Raw genomic sequence first — 21,612 nt, 5'->3', positions numbered from 1 at the left:
GCCCCCGGCATTTGGCCTTATTGAAACTCCCCCAGTTGGGCTCAGCCCATGGCTCCAGCCTGTCCAGGTCTCTCTGCAGAGCCTCCCTACCCTCAAGCACATCAACACTCCCACCCAACTGGGTGTCATCTGCAAACTGACTGAGGGTGCACTCGATCCCCTCATCCAGATCATCAATAAAGATGTTAAACAGGAATGGCCCCAAAACTGAGCCCTGGGGGACACCACTCATGACCAGCCACCAACTGGATTTAACTCCGTTCACCACAACTCTCTGGGCCCGGCCATCCAGACAGTTTTTTAGCCAGCGAAGTGTGCGATTGTCCAAACCTCGAGCAGCCATTTTTGCCAGGAGAATGCTGTGGGAAACGTTGTCAAAATCCTTACTAAAGTCAAGGTAGACAACATCCACAGCCTTTCCCTCATCCAATAAGCAGTTCACCCTGTCATAGAAAGAGATCAGGTTTGTCAAGCAGGACCTGCCTTTCATAAACCCATGCTGACTGGGCCTGAGCATCTGGGTGTCCCACATGTGTTGTTTAGGATGAGCTGCTCCATCAGCTTCCCGGGCACCAAAGTCAAGCTGACAGGCCTGTAATTTCCCCGATCATCCTTCCAACCCTTCTTATAGATGGGCGTCACATTAGCCATTTCCAATCAGTCGGGACCTCCCCGGTCAGCCAGGACTGCTGGTAAATGATAGAAAGCGGTCTGGCGAGCATCCAGCCAGCTCCTTCAGCATCGGGTGTATCCCATCTGGTCCCATAGACTTGTGTGTGTCCATGTGATGCAGCAGGTCACTGACTGTCTCCCGGATTGCAGGGGGGTCGTTCTCCCAGTCTATATTCTGGCTGAGGAGGCTGGATTTCATCAATACAACTAGCCTTGCTAGTAAAGACCAAGGCAAAGAAGGCATTAAGCACCTCAGCCATCTCCTCGTCACTTGTTACCAAATTTCCTCCTGCATCTAGCAGGGGATGGAGACTCTCCCTGGACTTTCCTTTGTTACTGACAAACTTATAGAAACTTTTCTTGTTATCCTTGATTGCAGAGGCCAAATTAATTTCCAGCTGGGCTTTAGCCCTCCTGATTTCCACCCTGCATAGCCTCACAGCATCTTTGTTATCACTGTGAGTGGCTAGCCCCTTCTTCCAAAGACTCTAAACTCTCCTTTTCTCCCTGAGTTGCAGCCAAAGCTCCCTGTTCAGCCAGGGTGCTCTTCTCTGGCATCGGCTTCTCTTAGAGCACCTGGGGACCGCCTGCTCCTGAGCCATTAACACTTCCTTCTTAAAGAGTACTCAGCCTTCCTGGGCCCCTATACCCTTCAGGACAGTCTCCCAAGGGATTCTGTCAAGCAGGTGCCTAAACAAGACAAAGTCAGCCCTTCTGAAGTCCAGGAGGTCACATCTCTCTATATGTCAACTTGGCCTCATTTTCTAGCTCCATGCTGCTGTGGCAAAAAACTTACCAGAGCTTCCTCTAGGATAACTAGCAAATAAAATTTCAACTTCCCCATAGGTCATTCCTCCAGTCTTCCCCACTCCTTCAGCTGCTCCTCAGAACATGTTTTTTAAAGGGCTTATATATTTTCAGAATCCTGGTGCGGTAATAAATCATAGGCCTAGGTGTATCAATGCTCCTCGATTTACTTTTTCCCACCACCAAACCACTGAAGGAAAAAAATACCAGCACGTTGCTGAAATGGTTTTCTTTTTCCTAGGATTCTTAGTTGGCCCAGAGACAGACCCTTAATGGCAACTACTCATTATTGTTAGGACAGTCCACGGGCTCTTTAAAAGAGGGAGAGAAAAGTGCCTCAGAGAGCTTTTAAAATGCCTTTCTGGCTCTTTGCATCTTCTACCATTTGCTGTGTATGACTTGCCCTTATATCTCACATTTGGCCGCTGTGAATTTCTACAGACTTTGGCTACAGCATTTGTGGCATCAGGCAACAGCTCTGTGCAGGTTTGTTTTCCAGCATTTCCAACGCAGAACTGCCATTAGTGCTAATGAGGGCTTCACGTTGTAAACCCAGCACATCTAGCTGAGAACAGCAGAACAAAATCCCTCGGAATCACAGTAAACAGCAAAGGCTCACGCTCAGGCCACCCGCTGATCTGGCTGCATTACTATTTAAATTATACAGTACCCAACTCCTGTCTGCTGTGAATTCTTGTCTGAGTTTCACCAGCAGAGTCAAATTAGAGGTGCGAAACTGCAAATAGATGTTTTACTGTCTCTGTGAACAGTGAGCCCCAGCAAATTTTAACTTTGAAGGAACAATGGCAATTCGTGTCTGCCTCAGGGATGGTATTAATGACTGCTGGAAAAGTCAGGGGAAAATAGGGCTTTTCTGTCTCTAGCATGCTGACTAATTGAAGTCCCTAAAAATCTCCTCGCTCTAACTCCTGCATTCCCTGCACAACCCAAACAATGATTAGGCACCAAGGAGTGTAATTGACTGTAATCTTCCATTTTTCTTTCTGATTTGTAGTTAAGTTTTCCCTCCCTTCATAAATTCACTATTTTACATTTAACAGACTTCAGAAAGAGGGCCAGCACTGTAGGCTTACATTACTTGAATACTTTTAGAGCAAACAGTCCATTTTAGGACAGGGATTATATTGATGCTGGTTTCTGAATGAGGCTAAAAATTCACATGTAGGCTTGCATTATGCAGCTTTTTGCCAAACTTGGACCCTGTTATTACTGCCTGGACAACCACAAAGCGTAAGCCCTCTCTGAAATGCTCCAAGTAAAACTGAAATCTTCCTTCAGCCCTCCAGCCTGAAAGTTCCTAACAGGGAGAAGCAAACAAACAATATTACGGCAGGTCAGCACTACATGTCAAGCATCTGAAGCCTTCTGACCTGAATGGCATAAAGCAGGAACTTTTCAACAAAACGTTCAGCCAACACAAATAGTCATTTTGTTGCAAATATTATTGTAAAAACAAGGCTTGAGTTATGCTGCATAATGGAGCAGTCTGAATTTTTTATTTGACCTGCTCACTGCTCCTATTGAGTTTAATTTTCATAAATACCCTACCAAAGCAAGCATACTAGAGAGTTTGTACTGAATCATCAGATTTTAAGTGGAAACAAACTTTGTGAGAAGCAAACTTCAAATTTTAAATTACAAATGATGCCTCTGGATGTTTGAGAGCAAACATTATGGTGGACATCACTGAGAGAACCACAACGACAACAAAGGACATGTTTAGTGAACACTTGTTATCAACTACTTGCAAATAATGGGTCATCCCAAGATTGCTTAAGGAAATTACTCCAGTGAATAATTCAAACACCACATCAAATTCAAGAAAATCAGGATAGCATTGTAAGCAACTTACTACATGAAAGAATGTATGAGGAATTATTCATACACATTTTCAAACACTTTCATATTTTCATCAGGAAGAGTAACTGACCCTGACCCCCTAAATTTCTTTGACTATATTAAAAGAATTTCAGCTATGCTTTTTCTCAAAATAAGTGACTTTCATGTTTTTCTAGCCTCAGCTGTAACTACAGCAGTAGAACTCTGTTTTAAATGGAGAACTTCTAACACATAAAGGAGATCTGTAATCAAATCTACCTCCAATGCTGCAGTGCAATCCAGAAATAGTACTTTCTTTTTTTCAACACAGTTACATAGCATCATGAATTACCAAAAAAGATGTATTTTGGGAATTAAAAAAATCCACGTATCTGTTCATAGATGATTTTTTTCTCTGTTTTTTTTTTTTTTTATTCCCATAGTCAGGCATCCTGCCTCCTCATCACAGAATTGGAACTTGGAAATTAATGGAAGATGTGAAATGTATATTAGTATGGGATATACAGTCTCAGGCCTCTGCGTGGAGTTCCAAGGAGTCAACTACACATTTTGTAAACTTCAGTTCCAGAGACTTCAATAAAATCTTAAGAGGTTTTATCCATGTACCTTAATTGTCATTCATAAACACAAAGGGTAAGTTCAAGCTGCATATTCATTATCGTAAATCAATAATAACTTGACTGAGCTTGATGAGGTACCTCATTCTGGAAAAAAGAAGTTTGGAGTGAAATTTTATTGAAGTTCTATGCACAGAAAAGGTGCATAGTTAACACACATAAAGGTCTTCATTTTGAAATTAGCATAAATATAATTTTAAATTTCTTTTTATTTTGGCAAGAAGCATTATTTCTTTAAAAATCTGGTTTGGTTTCCCTATTTTGAATCAGCTTTTCACAATCATCTATTCAGAAATTCTACATCTTGCAACATGGAACATTCATCATGTTATCCAGAGCAGACTAGCAGACTAAAATCAATACTTGTAATTACAAAATAAAACTTTAGAAGCTTCTATACATAAGAACACAAAATCAGATTTTTAATTCTTTTAAAGTATCTTAAACCCAGGTATGGACTGGAAAGCAGTTTTGGTTGGCTGATGCTACAAGTAGTGTTCGGACAGCAGAGGATAGTGTCTACAAAGTGCAGCAGAGCCAGCCTTGTGTCCTCTCTGCATAAGAAATCAAATGGCTTTACTGACACTGACTACCTTTGCTGAACATGCTCTGTCTTTTCCATGTATTTCATACTAAAGGTAGCTCCATGTCAGAAGAAACAGACATGGAATCCTATTAATGACTACTGGTTAGCCTGTAAGTAACACTTTCCTCTTCAAAGATTTGGGGCAAACTTGCTAATTAATCCTCCTGTGAAGTAGGTAATTTAAATTTTCAGAGAGACAGAGAAGTTAGTTAAACAAAATAATAATTTTTAAGTCCCAGTTAAGGCAGCTGCCTTTGAAATAGATGATGTTTTGACATTTTCCAAAATAAAATGAGGACCAACAGATTTTGCAAAACATTTGATAGCTACATTTACAAATTGAAAACTGCTTCACAATTGTGGTTGAATCCACACTACCAGCATCTCATTAATAAGTGGATGAAAGTCACCCGATAATTTTACAGAGCTCCCCATAAGCAGTACGATGTGATAATGACTTTAGATGCTTGGGCTAGATATGAACTGAGAATAAAGAAACTGAATGATAAATGTGCCATTAAAATCTCCTTCCTCTGATATCCTCCTCTCAATTTGCAATGCAAAATAAGTAGTATTTTCTATGAAGACCCCAAGAAACTAACAAAATCATCAGCTGTTAACTCTGAGCAACTCATAAAATAATGATCTTTTTTACAAGGAAGACTATGAGCTGTTCATTTTCTGTGTCCAATATACGAGACAAATTCTTGCAATCCTTGCATTTAGATATAGCTAATAATGCAACTAGAATAGAAACACCAAAAAATGGTTACAGACCACTTAATAAAGATATATCCTGAACTCTCAGGTGGTTTTCTCCCCTTGTTTGCAATATAATTGTTTCCTCATCTCCTAAATATGTGCTTGCAGTATAAAGAAACAACAGCATCAATACTTGACTATACAGAAACAAAAGAAAATACAGAAGCAGATTGTTTTTTTTGTGTGGATTTCTTGTCAGTTTTGAAATCAATCACAAACTTGGCAGAAATTCAGAATTTCTAAAAATCATGTGATGGAATTAGAAATATTTTTCAATTTTTTTCAAATGCTTTTTCTTGGTAGAGGCTGGGGATTAATTCAGCTATTCCTGTTTTATAGCAGGTTCACGAAAACTAAGTGCCTTTAATCATACCTACATCACAGGTATGAACATACACAGCAACTATAGGAAAGCTGCCATAATACTTGGGTTGCCTGAATCCCCTATCACAACCCTTATAACCTCAAGGTCACATTATCCTCTGAGAGCTTAATTCACTTCAGGACACAGAAATGCTTTGATTATATTTCCAATTATACACTATGTTTTAAATATATTTTTTCAAATGGCTGTGTAAGAGTTAAGATTCATTACTTAAAATGGTAATATACATTGTGATTCTAGAGATCCATCATATATATAGATATAGATCAGAATCAGAAATATAAACAAGTAAAAGAATCAGAAACATAAGTGAAAGAAAATTAAATAGATTAAAAAAATTAAATGTTATGAGTGCATTTAAGGTTTGTAGTGTATACATAGTATTTCCAGTTGCATGACTCTTGCGTTAAATTTTTTTCCCACACAAATGAAATAACTAATAAGCACTTTCAGACCACAGCCTCACCAACTGGCTAGCAGGTGGGTGAAGTGATTCTGTCTCTCCTACTCAAGTTGAGAAAACTTTCCATCTGCTTTACATCTATGTGAAATGTTCACAAATGTGAAGTAATACACAGTGGACTAAAAAAATAATAAGCTCAAGAACAAAAATAATGGACTTGATCAAAACTGGAAGAACTATGAACTCACTTCCACCCTAAAGATATCCAAACAACCTAAGGACTCTGTTATAAAAATGAACATCGTGCTCAGAAAACAGGAAAGAACAGCAAGACATAAATCAAATAAAAATATCATGAGGTTATGCTTTAGAAAACTGGATGACTTGTACAGCTTTTTGTGTACTCAGTTCTGTTCCTAGAGCCCTTTACAGAGCTAGATAACTCCAGGCAGCCTAAAGGATACAAAACACCCATGTGTCCCTAACAAGTTCAGGTCTTGTTAGCAAGAGTTCAAGGTGGCCACCTGATTAAAAAGTGAATTTTAACAAGTAAGAAAGAAATCAGCCATACTCCTACTTTACAAGCAATAGGAAAGGAATTTTCATGGGAATTCAAGATGAAACACAACACCAGGAAAGGTATTATGAAATGTTTTCTGCATTGAGGTTACAGAAACTTTTTGTCAATGTAAGGTTCACAAGCACGTAGAACGGTCTGTGAAGAGATCATCAATAAGGATAAAAACATCCCCTTGGGTATCGAGAAATTAGATGCCATGGAGTGCCCAGAAGGGATAGAAAACTGAAAAGGAAATACAGAATTTAAGGCTTTGACTGTATTTCTATATTCTATATATATTCCGTCTATATTCCTATATACCTCTCCTGTATTCCTATGAGGTATCAGTGTAAAACATGACTGGGCTATGGCCTGGAATCAGATGTACAGCCAAGCACATCCTTCAGTTGCATTAACAGTAACGTACCAGAGGACAGGGATATCCTATGCACCTCCAGCAATGTGCTTTTAAATAGGATACAACAGCACTGTGACTATTTTAAACAAACATCAGCTCTAAAATCTGTAAGAGACAGGCTTTGCATCTGCAATAGATATTGTCAGGTTAAACATTTTTCATGATCAAGTATATTCTGAACACCTGTGAGCATATGGTGGGCATAAAGCTTTAGCATTCCTCCAGTAGCACCACAGATATGGGTAGAAGAGAGCTGGGACCTCTGTAATTTAGATTAATTGCTTATTATGGGTATGAGGAGAGGTGCTGTGGGAGCACTACAGCCTCAAATAACAACTGAGAGCAGCTATTTGAGCCAGTGTAATCCCCCAGGCCCTTGGGGCTGAGTTGCAGAGTGCTTTACCTCTGCCGGGATGCCTGTCCCTCTCCAGCTGCTGACAGTACAAGGATACTGGCAGGGATCCGACTGTGTGTCTCCTTCTTGAGGAGCTGCCCTGACTCACTGCCTTTTCGTATCAGTTACATATTTCTGAACATAAGGCTACAGCAAGACCCAAGCCCATTTTAAGCCTGGCTTCTCATTTTTCTCTGTCAGTCTGTCAGAAGTGATGCTGGACCTCCAGGGCTCAGTCCCTGGCCAGCAGCCTCACCAGCTCCCGCTGCCGAAGGACCACATGTTACCTGCCAGCAGTGCCTCTCTGCAGGACACGAAGCTGGATGCAGCTTTTCAGCCAGATTTGGGGTTTGAGATTAGCCAGTTTTGGTAATGGTTACATGGGGGTGATCATGGATTTCCAAATCTGCATAGGACCGCTCAGTATCCCTCATGTTGTCATACCTAATTCTTGGTCATACTCAAGTTTAAAGATAGCCTGGATTGGTCTGCATACACCGATGGGGGGAGAGTGAGATGGAGAGGTCACAGATCGCACATTCCCTGAACTGCAACAAATGCCTTCTCAGAAGGTAAGGGCTTGGGCTCACCCATGCTGGATTGCCCACCATCTGGACCCCACAGCCCCCTTGTCTGTCACTGGGGAGTGAAGAGTTGCAGAGAGGGAGAGATATTGCAGAGCTTGGGAATGCAAGGGGTGCAGGGATGTATCAGCAGAAAGGTAACTGGGAAGGAGGGAAGGACAGGACAGGAAGGATGGAAGGGAGGACAGAAGGGAGGGAGAGAGGGAGGGAGTGAGTAAAATTCACTGTGCTCCATATCGAAGCCAAAGCAGCAACCTGCCATGTGGAGCATTTTACTGAGGGCTCACCTAAAGCAGTTGTGAGAAGTCCCCCACCATGTTAGCAGCCTCCTTCCTTCCCCATACTGTGCCATGAGCAGAGAGCAGGGCATCTCTGCCCGTGCCAGTAAAGCATATAATGCAATAGGAGCAAAGAGAGCAAGAGAGAGACAGGAGAGAGCAGAACTGCACTGTGGTGCTCCTGCACAGAACCCAGCATGTGCAAATGGTACTCAGACTGAATTTAATCTCCATTACAGGATATCAGCTTTTACTGGCTATGAACAGGTAACTGGAAATGATGGTTTAACATTGTTTTCAGCACTGCTGTGGTTCAACTCCCCGACTGGATGGACAGGGAACATTTTGCTTCTGTTTGGAACGCAAAATATGCAGCACTGGTTTCTGCAATCAAATCCCCAAACCAAAACACAGTATCCGTGACTCCCAATTTCTCTATTCACCAGATTGCTGCAATATGTCCCTAGAAAATAATTATTTGCAGCAACCATTTGCCAAATGGGGGTGCAAGATGTTTAGAAGAAATGTGTTTGAGAAGATAGTGTTTAAAAAGTTTTGGGTTTTTTTCCAAAAATGTTGTGGGTTTTTTTTATTTTCTGTTACCTGACAGGTAACAGAAATATTTGCTTTCATAAATGTGTTAGTTTACTATGTGTTAAATGCTCACCAATTAAATTATTAAAATATAATTACTGTGCAAGTAGTCTTCTTTCAGTATATATTTTTAAAAGCAAAGCCCATTAGCATGGCTGCCTTCCTCCTCCCATCTCTGCTTTCTTTTTCACATCTCTGGAGAGGCAGTAGAAGGCAATTAGAATAGCCAGCCTCTAGCTCAGGATGCAACTCGATGCCAGGGGCCACGAAAAAGGAGGCAAGGTCCACGTCCCCTGCACAGCAGGCTGCAGTATCAATGTGGTTATTCTTGCTGTCTTAGCTCCCTTTCCTTCTGTGCCTTTCCATTCGATTCCCATGGCGAGAAGTGTGCTGTGTTAGAAGTAGAGGTCTGAGATGAATGTTTTGCTGTGCTTCTTTCCGAGGTTTGCCTCAAATTAGACTCTGGTCTCTTGTCCACTAAAACTCTCTCCAAGACCTGGGCCTGAAGCAGCGAAGTGCATTTCTCCCTGACTCTGCCTGCTCTGTGGACAGAAGAATTTGCACTAGCATTCATGCTAAAAGTAATTTTACATCTTCTCAGATCACTTCAGTAAGAGTAAGACATTTTGTGCATTACATAAACCAATTCACTTAAACCCTACTTAACCAAAGCTCTTATTTCACTAGATCCTGATTATGTCCTTAGGTGTCAACACACTCTTCAGTTAGACTCTCTCAGTGACATAATTCTTATCTCATCACAGTGATCTTCTAGAATGCGTTGAATAACCAGGATTATAAATGAATGTTTTCAATACAATTAGGAATATTGTACAGGTTGGAAATGAATTCCTAGTTAAGGCATTGATCTAACAGGGAATGTAAGTGCATTTTTAAATTTGTGAGACCTACTGAAAGCAAAATGATTGTTCATATGATTAAAGTTAACGCAACTTGTCAGAGCAGAGCATAAGAGTGTAGGCTATGTGTTTGGACCCAGTTCAGAAAGATACTTAGGAACATGGTTAGCTGTAACCTATGAAACACTAAGCACTTAAGACACCACATAAGGTCAGAAGGACAGTGGAGATCACATGATGGACAAATTTGCCATCTGTTTTTCTTCCAAACGTCTGCTCAATTTTACAATGAGTTTCATAACCCTAGCATAACAGCTTCTCACAATTTGAATAAATAATAGCAAATCATAAATAAAAATAACAAAAATAATTGTAATACTAAATTCTTCTCCCAAAGGGAAACTCAGGAAGCTTTCTTTAGCCTTCAGGATTGCAAACAGCTACAGTTAAAAGTTGAAGAAGCAGGTGAACAAAGCAAACAAATTCTAATTATGGAAGATGAAGAAATAAAAGACATTTATTTATGTGCAATATAAGATCTCATATGTCACCTTGCCGCCGCATTGGTGATTATTTTCAGACTGCTGGGATTACGGATCAGTTTGTCCAGGATACTGACAATCTGCTCAAACTTGGGTCTGTTGTTTCTGTCTTTCTGCCAACAGTCCAGCATCAGCTGATACAAGGCAGCTGGGCAGTCCATAGGAGGTGGCAAGCGGTACCCTTCATCGACAGCCTTAATCACCTGCACAAGGATAAAAGTTTTTGAAAACTTAAAGGCACTTAAATCAACTTGGTTTTATCAGTTCTGTGAACCACATTAGCATGGACATTCTGTGTTTAAACAAATGTGTTTATTCACTAATTGTCTTGTCGTGCAATGCCTCTGGTTTATCTGCAAAGTAAACCAGGCAGTAAATTAGGCATACAGAAAGGGGAGTTAAGACACAGCATGTGACTTTGAGGAAGGTGAGAGTCTAGAAAGGATCTCACAGGGCCAGAAGATATCTTTAAAACTTACCACGTGGATAACCGTACACTTCCTTCTAGGCAGTGCAGGCCCAATTGTTCTTTCACTTGTTTAGATTGACAAAATTTGTCTAGATTGTCTATAATATGTCTATAGTGTCTATAATTTATGTAGATTGACAAAACAGAATTAACCCAGAATTTACACTGTTATGAAGCTTTTTGATACAACCTTTTCACTATAGTACAACACCTCTTGATCTGTCCTACGGTATCTATTGTGCCATGAATAAAAACCCCAATGTATTCTAAGTAGAAAATAATAAAGCCATATTCTGTTAATCTTTCCTTTTTATCTGAATCAGTTCATTCAAATCAGGACAAACTATTCTGAGTCAGAACAGGCATAGGAAACCAGTCCATGGCTTAAGTAGACATGAAGCAGAGGCACATAAATAGGTTAATTCTGCTGTTTCTGATTCTAATGTGATATTATTAAAGGCATTTCACTACTGTATCGGCCTACATAACACAATTCATTAATCTCCACAAACAGTAGAAAAAACATTCATGACTAATTAAAAGAAATACAGTTTTCTGAAGAGACTTGGGTTCCAGAGGTACTAATTTGAAAGGAAGTTTTATTTTTTTCCTTGTTTAACATGAAGTACTACAGAAAATGTCTGACTACAACTATGTTACTGACATTTTTTATTTTAATACTAGTAACAATATATACCAAACCCTTGGAAAATCTATTTGTGCTAGTGACTGAGCTTCACAAAATTCAGTTCATAAGTAACTCCTGTGGAATAAATCTAGGATTAATAAGATAACAGAAAAAGAACCCAATATAGATATAATAAGAGTCTTGTTTGGGCAAAAGTTATATTTCTTACAAAAATACTAGGAGAGATCCATTAATCATTTGGACATCAGGCTTGGATAGTTTACTAATGTTATAAAGAAGCCTGTATTGGAAGTCTTCTAATCAGATCACTCTACTTCTCTATTTTATCCTCTGATTACTTCCAGAAGTATTTTTGTTTCATTAAACTCTTAGTAGAAATGCTTTGTTTCTCTTTTTCACAAGTGCCAAGAGCAATTTATTTTGTGTATTTGACATTTACAGAAAACTTCTACAGAATACTACACAAGTGGAACCAAAGGGGACCAACAGAAATTTCAGAGGGTGTTCTAACAATAAGCTAAGGAATGTAAAAGGCAATGACTTCATTGCAGTGGAATTGTGTGAATCATCCTACAGAAAACCACCAGTGTGTTAAAATTCTCTGATGTGTTCCTTCAGAAGTCCAAAATACCCTGCTATAAAGATGCTGGCATTTTGTGAAGTTCATTAGAACTTTCACTTGACCAGGGAGATTTGGAGATACTCTTTTCTACATCTTATTCAATGTCAATGTCAAAAACTCAGAGCCACCTGGTTTCATTATGCTTCACTTCCTTTCACAGCTTGATCCTTTATTTGAGAACATAACTCAGATAACGATATACTCACATCCTGGTTGGACATCTCCCAGTATGGTCTCTCTCCATAAGACATCACCTCCCAGAGAACAATCCCATAGCTCCATGCATCACTGGCTGATGTGAACTTCCGATATGCAATGGCTTCTGGTGATGTCCATCGGATAGGAATCTTGCCCCCCTAGGGGCAAAACAAAATAAAACAGTCCATATATATAATTTTGCATGACTGTTTTTGTCTCTGAGACTCTCATCTATCATTATATTGGCGTAAAAACCAGCGTAAGATGGAAAATGGTATTGCCATTTGTCATGAAAGCATCTTGTACGCTATAGACAGTAAAATACATTACACCGCAAAATCTACTGAAGTTAAAGTTACATAGTATAGTATATTATACATACTGTATGGATGTACACATATATATTTATGTGTAGCATAACATGCACAGATAATAAATGTTAAGCTAAATATGGTTGATTTTCAGTTATAAAATGCTTGGAAACTGGCAAGACAGTCTTACAGCATTAAGGATGAAAAAGCTAGTACAAGGTTCATGCTTATATCCTATACCCTTTTGCACAGCACGAGAGGGCTGGATTTGGCTATTTGTAAGGCATTTCAAGTGGATTCCCTGCTGGTGTGGAACCTATGGTTTCACCCCATGTTTTCTAGGACATTCAAGGAAAATGAGGGGCCACGATGTTGCTCTATTTCACTAATGCCAAGCCTCCAATTGCACAAGGCAGTGACTGTGACCATATGCACAAACTTCCCATTCCAAAGCCGTCACAGACAGTCACAGAAGAGAGATTTGGATAGGGTCATCTGTGCAGAGAGAGAATGGAAAAAGGTCATCTGGGAAAGCGGTCTTAAACATTTTTTACCATCACAAGAGAAGCAAGCCCTCCTTAAGTGATGTAAACTTGAAAAGAATCAAAGCTACCATTACAATTAATATTGCAGTTAAGGGAACATCTCTCTGATTATGGCCACCACTTGGTGCCATAGTAAAATGCACACAAACAACCTCAGGCTGAGCTTCTCTAAGATAAGAATTAGAGGGAAGAATTTCCAGTGGTGCCAGCTTTGAGAGAGGTTTTTAAGACTCTGATTTGCAAATGATGCTTGAGAAAACAAAGTTCTAAAAGAATGGTGAAAAACTTGTTACTTAAGGTAATTCTGGAGTTAATATATTTGAACACAGAAAACTGAGAGAGTTTAAAGTTGTTTCCAGTTCCAGCGTTGCACAATATGTATATGGATATATTCTGAAGATTTCACACTAGACTAGCTATTTGAGGTACCTTGGCAATCCCCATTATACTACAGTCATACACTTGTCCTCACAATAACCTGTGTGGGAAGGAAATGCTCTTATTTCCACTGAATAATCAACAAGAAATAAAACGTAAAGATATTAATGCTTTGCCTACACTTCCATAAACTGTACCTGCACTGAGGGTAGCCATACACTTTCCAGCTTTACATTAACTAGCTTGGTTAACGATAGATATGGGGACATTGGTGTTAATTAAAAAACTAAATACACTGAAGCCTAAGCATCTGCAATTTCATAGCTAATATTGCATAAATTAGATTAAACATAAGTAACACAGCTAAGCCTGACTCAGGCTGCAATTTAGACCTCCAAAATGTCACTAGATATGTCTTAGAGGCTTGGCAAAGGTCAGAGAAAGAATCTATCTTGGCATACAGTTTTTATGGATCCCATCCTATTTAGCAGACTCCCTACCTTAACCAAAATACAAACCTTCATTTCACACACAACCCTTAAAATTAGGTAAACATTGATTTTTGTCATTACTTGTGGACCAACAAGACCACAACAGGACACAGAAAGTAAACAGCAGTATTTGAAACCACTGTTTCATCACAGGAGCCAGACTGGAGAGCCTGATCTCTCTCTCTCTCTCTCTCGGAAATCTATAAGATTATGTTCTTTAGTCACAAAAGCTGCATCATATTTTCTATTCATTATAAGTTTATTCACAATTCTCAGTGCTGCTCCATAACAGTACTGAGAACTTAAAAATTATTTTGTTTTTCTCATACCCTATTGATAAGCAATATTATAGCCCCTTAACAAATGTCTGGGGTCCCTCAGTGACTCCAAGGCACAGCCAAGAAACAAGGAAAGCTCTCCTGTGTCCTAATGTTTTCACAACAAATCCACTTACAGTTTTAGATGTGGGGATGATAAAGAAATCAATCCCACTTTTTCGGCTTTTTTTCTACACATACTAGTAGAGTGAACTTTGATTTCCAATAAAGAACATCAATGCTGGGGGAAAGCCATATCCTAATTTTACACAGACAAACCCCCCCCGCAATGAACAGAAAGAGCTGCCTAATCAAACATTTCCCACTCATCCCACATACTCAGAAGTCACCCACAAAACTGAGTGGACTTACAGTGCAGCTGCACACTGAGAATACCAACAGACCTGCCCACAGGGTGCTCACCTACTCCACCCCATCTCAACTTCCAGGACAAAACTGCCTCTATGCTACCTGAGACGTAAACTGCAAAAGACTTCTACAGATCAAACCCAACCCTGTGACCACCTCTGGACAGGAATGTGCAGCTCAAGGGGCTGCTGAAGCCAGGCACGAGGGGCCACCACCATGCCCCATGGCTAGCAGGGGCTTCTGAACTCCATCCTCCTGGCAGCACTCCTACAGGCTACTGTGTCCAGCAGTGACCAATCCAGACCAACACTGGTGTTTGGTTTGAGATGAAATGTTTCAATCTCCTGGCCAGCTGGAGATGTAAAAGAGGGAACTGTTGATCCTGGCTGCTTCCCTAGTAACACCACCACCTCAGACAAGCCCCAAGCCTCCTCTCACCTCTGCTGACCCCTCCCCTTGTGCCCCGAGGCATCAGCGATGCTGGGAAAGAAGCTGTGCCATCTGATTCAAAAGAAACTGAGATACAGAGCTAGGTGTCATGAAAATGTAGCCAGGCTGGGCCTCATCTTTCAGCAATTGCTTTGGCTGTGTTTTGAAAAGAGGGATGGCAGAATATACACCTACGACATGCCACATAAGAAAGTCCTCGAGGCAGGGAGTAGTTACGTTGTTTTTCTTGCATCAGCACAATGGCTGGTTCTGTGAAACACAGAAGTATCATTTGGGAGTTTTCAGAATATTACTCTAAAAAATCTGAATTTCTGTGGGTGGCTTCAGGATCATGTTAAGATACAAAAGTGGAGTCTTTCTTGTGGAACCCTAGAGAAATAATTGCCAGATGCCACATGGAAAAATGTGCTTGTGGCTAGAAATGAGCACTTTAGGCAAGGGCAGTAAATATCATATTTGACAGAAGGTCTTTACCTTTATAATCTTATGGAAAAAGTCATTTATACAGTTGGAGAAACACATTTACACAAAATGACATTGATTAGTTTCCTAACATTTTGGGACTGCTTTATTGCAGGGTAAGGAAGATTATAAACTCAATGAAACAAAGGTCTCCTGGTTTTGTTTTAGTGAAAAATGAAGATCCATCAAGCCTAGTTTCTATTGCAAGGAAACAAATTTCTTTACTAAGTCTCAGCTGTAACTTTATGCAAACATACAGGTAGATATATGTAGCATAAATGAGACTAAAATATGGAGAGCATTACAACGTAACTAAAAAAGAAATCAACTGCCACTGAACAGTGTGAAACTACAATTTTGCTATTCTTTTCCCCAATTTGTCATAAAAATGTCAATCTTATATTTGTATTTAAAAGGGAACTTTGCTGACTTGTTTTTTGAATAGTTTAAGAGCAAGAAAAGCAAAAACCCCAAAGTTCTAGAAAATATTTTTTAGACAAATAAGCATTTTAATAAAAAAGAAAATTATCCCCAAAGGATTATGCAGCATTTACATTTTATCAGCTGTCCAAATATCAATATATGCAGAAAATCTGAAAAATCATTTCAAACTAAATTCATGGTTTTCTATTGCGTTACCTTTGAAAATGATAAGGCTTGCTGTAATTCAAAAAGTCTATTTTGAAATTCCAAATCCATGATCATCCAGCATTAGAAAATCCCTTTTAGCTTCTCTCCATCACTTTTGGAGAAATAAACATCTAATTTAACATATACTACCTCTTCAATTTTCTGCTTTGCCAGAAATAAGGATATTCTTTTCAATATTCTTTGCCAGGATCAAAGACATCTTACATAACTTACACAAAACTGATCTGAGCAAAAATAGATAGAATGGTTGGGGTTGGAAGGGACTTAAAGACCATCTAGTTCCACCCCCTGCCATGGGCAGGGACACCTTCCACTAGCCCAGGTTGCTCAAAGCCCCGTCCAGCCTGGCCTGGAACACTGCCAGGAAGGGGGCAGCCACAGCTGCTCTGGGCAACCTCTGCCACTGTCTCACCATCCTCATGGGAAAGAATTTCTTCCTTATATTTAGTCTGAATCTACGCTCTTGCAGTTTAAAACCGTTACTCCTCATCCTGTCCCCACACTCCCTGATCAGGAGTCCCTCCCCAGCTTTCCTGTAGCCCCTTTCAGTACTGGGAGGCCGCTATAAGGTCTCCCCGGAGCCTTCTCTTCCCCAGGCTGAACACCCCCAACTCTCTCAGCCTGTCCTCACAGGGGAGGTGCTCCAGCTCCCTGAGCATCTTAGTGGCCTCCTCTGGACCCGCTCAAGCAGGTCCACGTCCTGGTCCTGCTTGTGTTGGGGCCCCAGAGCTGGACACAGCACTGCAGGGGGAGTCATTCCAGAGCGGAGCAGAGGGGGAGAATCCCCTCCCTCGGCCTGCTGGCCGCACTTCTGATGCAGCCCAGGACACAGTTGGCTTTTGGGCTGTGAGAGCACACTGCTGGCTCAAAGTCAATTTTCCATCCACTAATACCCCCAAGTCCTTCTCCGCAGGGCTTCATTTACTTTTGCATAAATTAAACCAAACACTTTTTCCTAGACCATAGAGTGGTCTAGTAGTAAATAAACAAGCTCCCGTACTTGTTTCTTTACTCGTCTTTTGGGTTTTACCCCCTTTCCTCAGTCTCCAGATATTAAAAATGAGTATAATGATACCTGCTCTGTAAACAGCTATGACGAATGTACTAAGAAATCTTACCTGTTAATTTGTTTGCTTTTTTAAAATTTGTACTGTATGTCCATCAGCTTTCATGTGATATAATCTTCTTTATCTATTATCTCTGTGGCTTATACTTCACTGGAAAATCTGAAATTCTAATATTATTGGCTGATATTACTGGGCTTCTACCCTTCAAAACTATTACTATAAGAACTGAATATGTAAGACAAACTTGCTAAATGAAAAATTGTTATAGATATGCCTAGGGAAAAGGTTTGCCCAAATTTATTTGACAGAGGCTTATAAAGAGAAATTTACATGTGCATGCATCACTAGACACTGCTAATATATTTACTGATTATTTTCTGAAGATGAATACACGTTTTTAAGTAATTTTGTCATGGACTTCCTTTAAGGGCATGCTCATCATGTAGCCAAATAAGGTGTCTGGATTTGAGTAGAAAGCAAACATTAGTATTAGAAAGTGTAAGAGTGTGTTACTGCAGCTCAAAATCCCTGGCAGTCTAGGTCAGAGAACCACTCTTGGGGTTTGAAATTAGTGAGCAGCAGTAACTGAAAGTTTTATCTGCTCTAGACTGAGCTGTGATTCCTACAGTATCTGGTCATTCAGCATAATTCATCTAAAGTCAATGAAGTCCTCAATTTATTTCTAGCATGTCTGGCACTGCAGTACAAGGCAGCTGTTTCCAGACCTTATAACCCGTTCCAATATTCTGATTTATAATCTGTTACAGGGTGACTGCTACAGGCACCTAAGCCACAGGCCTGGGGAGAGGAGAATCAAGAAAAATGGATTCTAACAGAATTATTAGAGAATTTTGCAGGAAAACCTGAAGGTAAAAGCCTGACATTAATTCATTACATGAGAACTTAGGCTAGTTCAGGAGATATCTCACTGGTACAGAATAAGACGGTTTCATGTGAGTGAGATGATCCTGATTTACCCCTCTTAAGCACCTGAAAATTACCCGATGGTACTTGTTCATCCCTTACTAATGAACATTTTGTCTTAAAATTGTCTCCTTCTGGAGTGGTAAATGACAACAGAACACTGCTTTTCTCCCTTGTGCTTATCAGGCAAGAGAATTTGTGGGGTTTTGTTTCCTTTTTTTACCACCCCCTTCAATACACTCAGACTATTATGGTGTTTTTGCATATATAGGGAACGAACAAACCACAACAAATTTCTGTCAGGGACCAGATAATACAATAATGTGTGCATAACAGAAAGAACCTGTGTGTCCTTCCCTGTGCTTGCCCTGTCCTCCCTGCTCTGGCACTGCTACGTGGGGGCACAGGCTACCAGAATACTTGCCATCAAAGCACAGCATTTTTTGAAGTGATGTAGATTTAATGAATAGTTATCCATGCAAATATAATAACTGGACAGTGTTTTATGCTGAAATGTCACGAACACCAATGATGTATCTGACTAGGTGCTTAAATAGTCAAAGTTCGGCTACTGATTACCCAAATATTATGCATTTGAGAGACATAATTACAGTCCCTCTACATGTGTGATGGCTTAAATTTACTTCTAGTTCATACTGTGTCATTACTCCACCCACTTGTCATACAGATATCTAAAAATAATAAGAATAAAAAAAGACAATTGACAATGACAATTTTAATGCAATCTTGGCCTTTCAATTAAAAGCAAATAGGTATGGAGAATGTAGATAATTACAGTACATCCCCTCCAGCACAAAGGCTCAGTAAAAAAATAATCCAAACAGTCAGACTGATTCACATGCTGGCTTCTGCTTCTGTAAGCAGGCAGACCACAGGTTGCTAAAGGCCTTTTGTGGTATCGAGTCAGTGACAATAATTGAGAAGGTAAAAAATGACCCTGTCAGGTAGCAAAGTTTTCTTACAATTCTTGATTCTCTGTGTTTCACATGTCCACCTGTGATCTCTACATATCCTTCAGAGCTCTTGTACAATAGCATGAATATCACAGACTATGTATTAATATAAAAAAGGGATACATATATTATCGATATATAAACGGATACATGTTCATATTTTTTATGCAAAGCTTCAGACACAGCTTCTGAGAACAGAACAACATAAAATTTCACCCAGTCAGTGGTGTGTATTGAAAGCCTGAAGGGCTGACTGGGCTTCTTGAGGGTATACAAATCCTGAATTGCAATATGAATTAAAGCAATAGAATCGTTCTCAGGATTTGACATTTACAGGTAGAAAATAGAGGCAGAAGAGGAGGCTAAATAGCTAAAATGTCTATCTTTGTATCTAACTCTATAAATTTCCTTAGTACCACTAATACTAAATGGAGAACTGGGAGTGGGAAGAGGTGGAGGGGAGGAAAGTCTGTATCTATTAATATAGTATGCATTATTTACTGTTTGAATGTTTGGAATTGTGGTTACAGTTTGGAATGTTTGTTTTTTTCAAAGATCTTGCTGAGTAGTTGTTGTCCTTTAGTTGTAAAGGCATGAAATTGTTTGGGATGACACCATTATTTTAAGAAGTGTCACTATTTTTGTGTTCGTTTTGTCTTATGGTGGGGTACTATTGGATGAAAAGCTGGACATGAGCCAGCAATGTGTGCTTGCAAACCAGAAAGCCATCTGTATCCTGTGCTGCATCAAGAGAAATGTGACCAGCAGATCGAAGGAGATGGTTCTCCCCCTCTGCTGCACTCTTGTGAGACCCCACCAGCAGTGCTGTGTCCAACTCTGGACAACACAAGGACACGGACCTGCTCGAGCAGGTCCAGAGGAGGCCACTAAGATGCTCTGGGGGATGGAGCACCTCCCCTCTGAGGACAGGCTGAGAGAGTTGGCTCCGGGGAGACCTTATAGCGGCCTTCCAGTACTGAAAGGGGCTACAGGAAAGCTGGGGAGGGACTCCTGATCAGGGAGTGGAGGGATAGGATGAGGGGTAATGGTTTTAAACTGCAAGAGTGTAGATTCAGACTAAATATAAGGAAGAAATTTTTTATGATGAGGATGGTGAAACACTGGCACAGGTTGAGGTTGCCCAGAGAAGCTGTGGATGGAAACATTCAAGGTCATGTTATATGGGGCTCTGAGCAACCTGATCTAGTCAAAGATGTCCCTCCTCATTGCAGGTGGGTTGGACTGGATTACTGTTACAAGTCCTTTCCAACCCAAACTATTCTATTATTCTACAATACTACGATTCTATAATTAGTGCTTGCAAAATGCACTAGGAGCAGCCTAGGAAACTGTCCTGTGTTTTGTGATATGACTAAGCAGCAGGAAAATGAACTGCCCAGCCTTCTGCCAGTGGACTGGAGCTCTGTTTCACATTTATGGTTCCCAGTTGTTTAAGCTGGGGATCAAACATACCCCAGGGACACACTACCTGGACATATATACAAGATTCACTTCAAAGGAAACTTGAGCAAGAAGATGAACAGTAAACAGCTTTCTCCTTCTCTCAGAGTCAAGATGTAGCAGAGGTATATTCAGCAACTACTTTTGAAAGGAATTAGATTTGTCCTAGGCTGTATTTGAAAGTTTTAATTATCTGAGCATCTTCCTGCAGCAGTTTGCATATATACCATAAATGCCAGATGGAGTTTACTGAACACAGATGATTACACTTTACAAAATGGTTTCTTTCCATCTGATTTCACTACCTTAATGTAAATAGGCAGGTAGTCTTAGAAAATAGGTGGCAGAAGGAGAGGAAGAAAAAAAAAAAATGCAACTCTGTACTTGGCCACAAGAAATTCACACGTAACACTGGACAGAAACACTGATACCCTGTTCACCCTGGGTTGCCTTAGCCACCCATGGATATAAGTCACTGACGATTGCTTAATTTTCAGAGAAATCTGTTTCCCTTACAAAGCTGTGTGCTATGCAGTTTGATGGGGAGCTAATTATTCCTCCCCATACAACTTTTTCATCTAAGTTAACTAGGACTCAAAGGTATTTTCAGCTCTTAATGTGAGTATCCAAAATGTCATTGCTAAATAGCAGGTTAGTTTTCATGCCCAGATGAATTTTGGAATAAGAGAATGAAACTTCAAAGTCTGGCAGAGGTACGTGTCCAAGCAGAAGAACATGAGCTAACCATGTAGTAAAGCTGTGCTGGGGGTGGGAGTAGAAATAGAGACTTCTCACCCACGGAGATATTAACACAAAGGGCATGTGTAAGAAATGTGAGACGAATATGTTATGCTTGGTGTTGGCGATTAGTATCCCATTTTGGGCATCAGATTTAAGGAAAAGGTAGTTAAGTTGAAAAGAATCCAAAGGAGACCAGCAAGAATAGTAAGTTT

General features: G+C 40.1%; 1 protein-coding gene across 1 annotated transcript in view; it reads right to left on the bottom strand.

Annotated features, from left to right (window-relative positions):
* Positions 1-21,612, bottom strand: part of EPHA3 (EPH receptor A3) — a 237,180-nt gene that overhangs the window by 9,273 nt on the left and 206,295 nt on the right. Inside the window, exons 14-15 of the mRNA XM_074900579.1 lie at positions 12,268-12,417; positions 10,331-10,524 (exon numbers count right to left, since the gene is read on the bottom strand). Of these exons, the coding sequence (XP_074756680.1) occupies positions 10,331-10,524; positions 12,268-12,417 (344 nt within the window). The remainder of the gene's footprint in view (positions 1-10,330; positions 10,525-12,267; positions 12,418-21,612) is intronic.

Source organism: Athene noctua, chromosome 1 (genome assembly GCF_965140245.1).
Source record: "Athene noctua chromosome 1, bAthNoc1.hap1.1, whole genome shotgun sequence".
In the NCBI taxonomy this organism is placed as follows: domain Eukaryota; kingdom Metazoa; phylum Chordata; class Aves; order Strigiformes; family Strigidae; genus Athene; species Athene noctua.
Note: the sequence above shows the minus strand (reverse complement) of the source record. Positions and strands in the feature narration are given on the sequence as shown.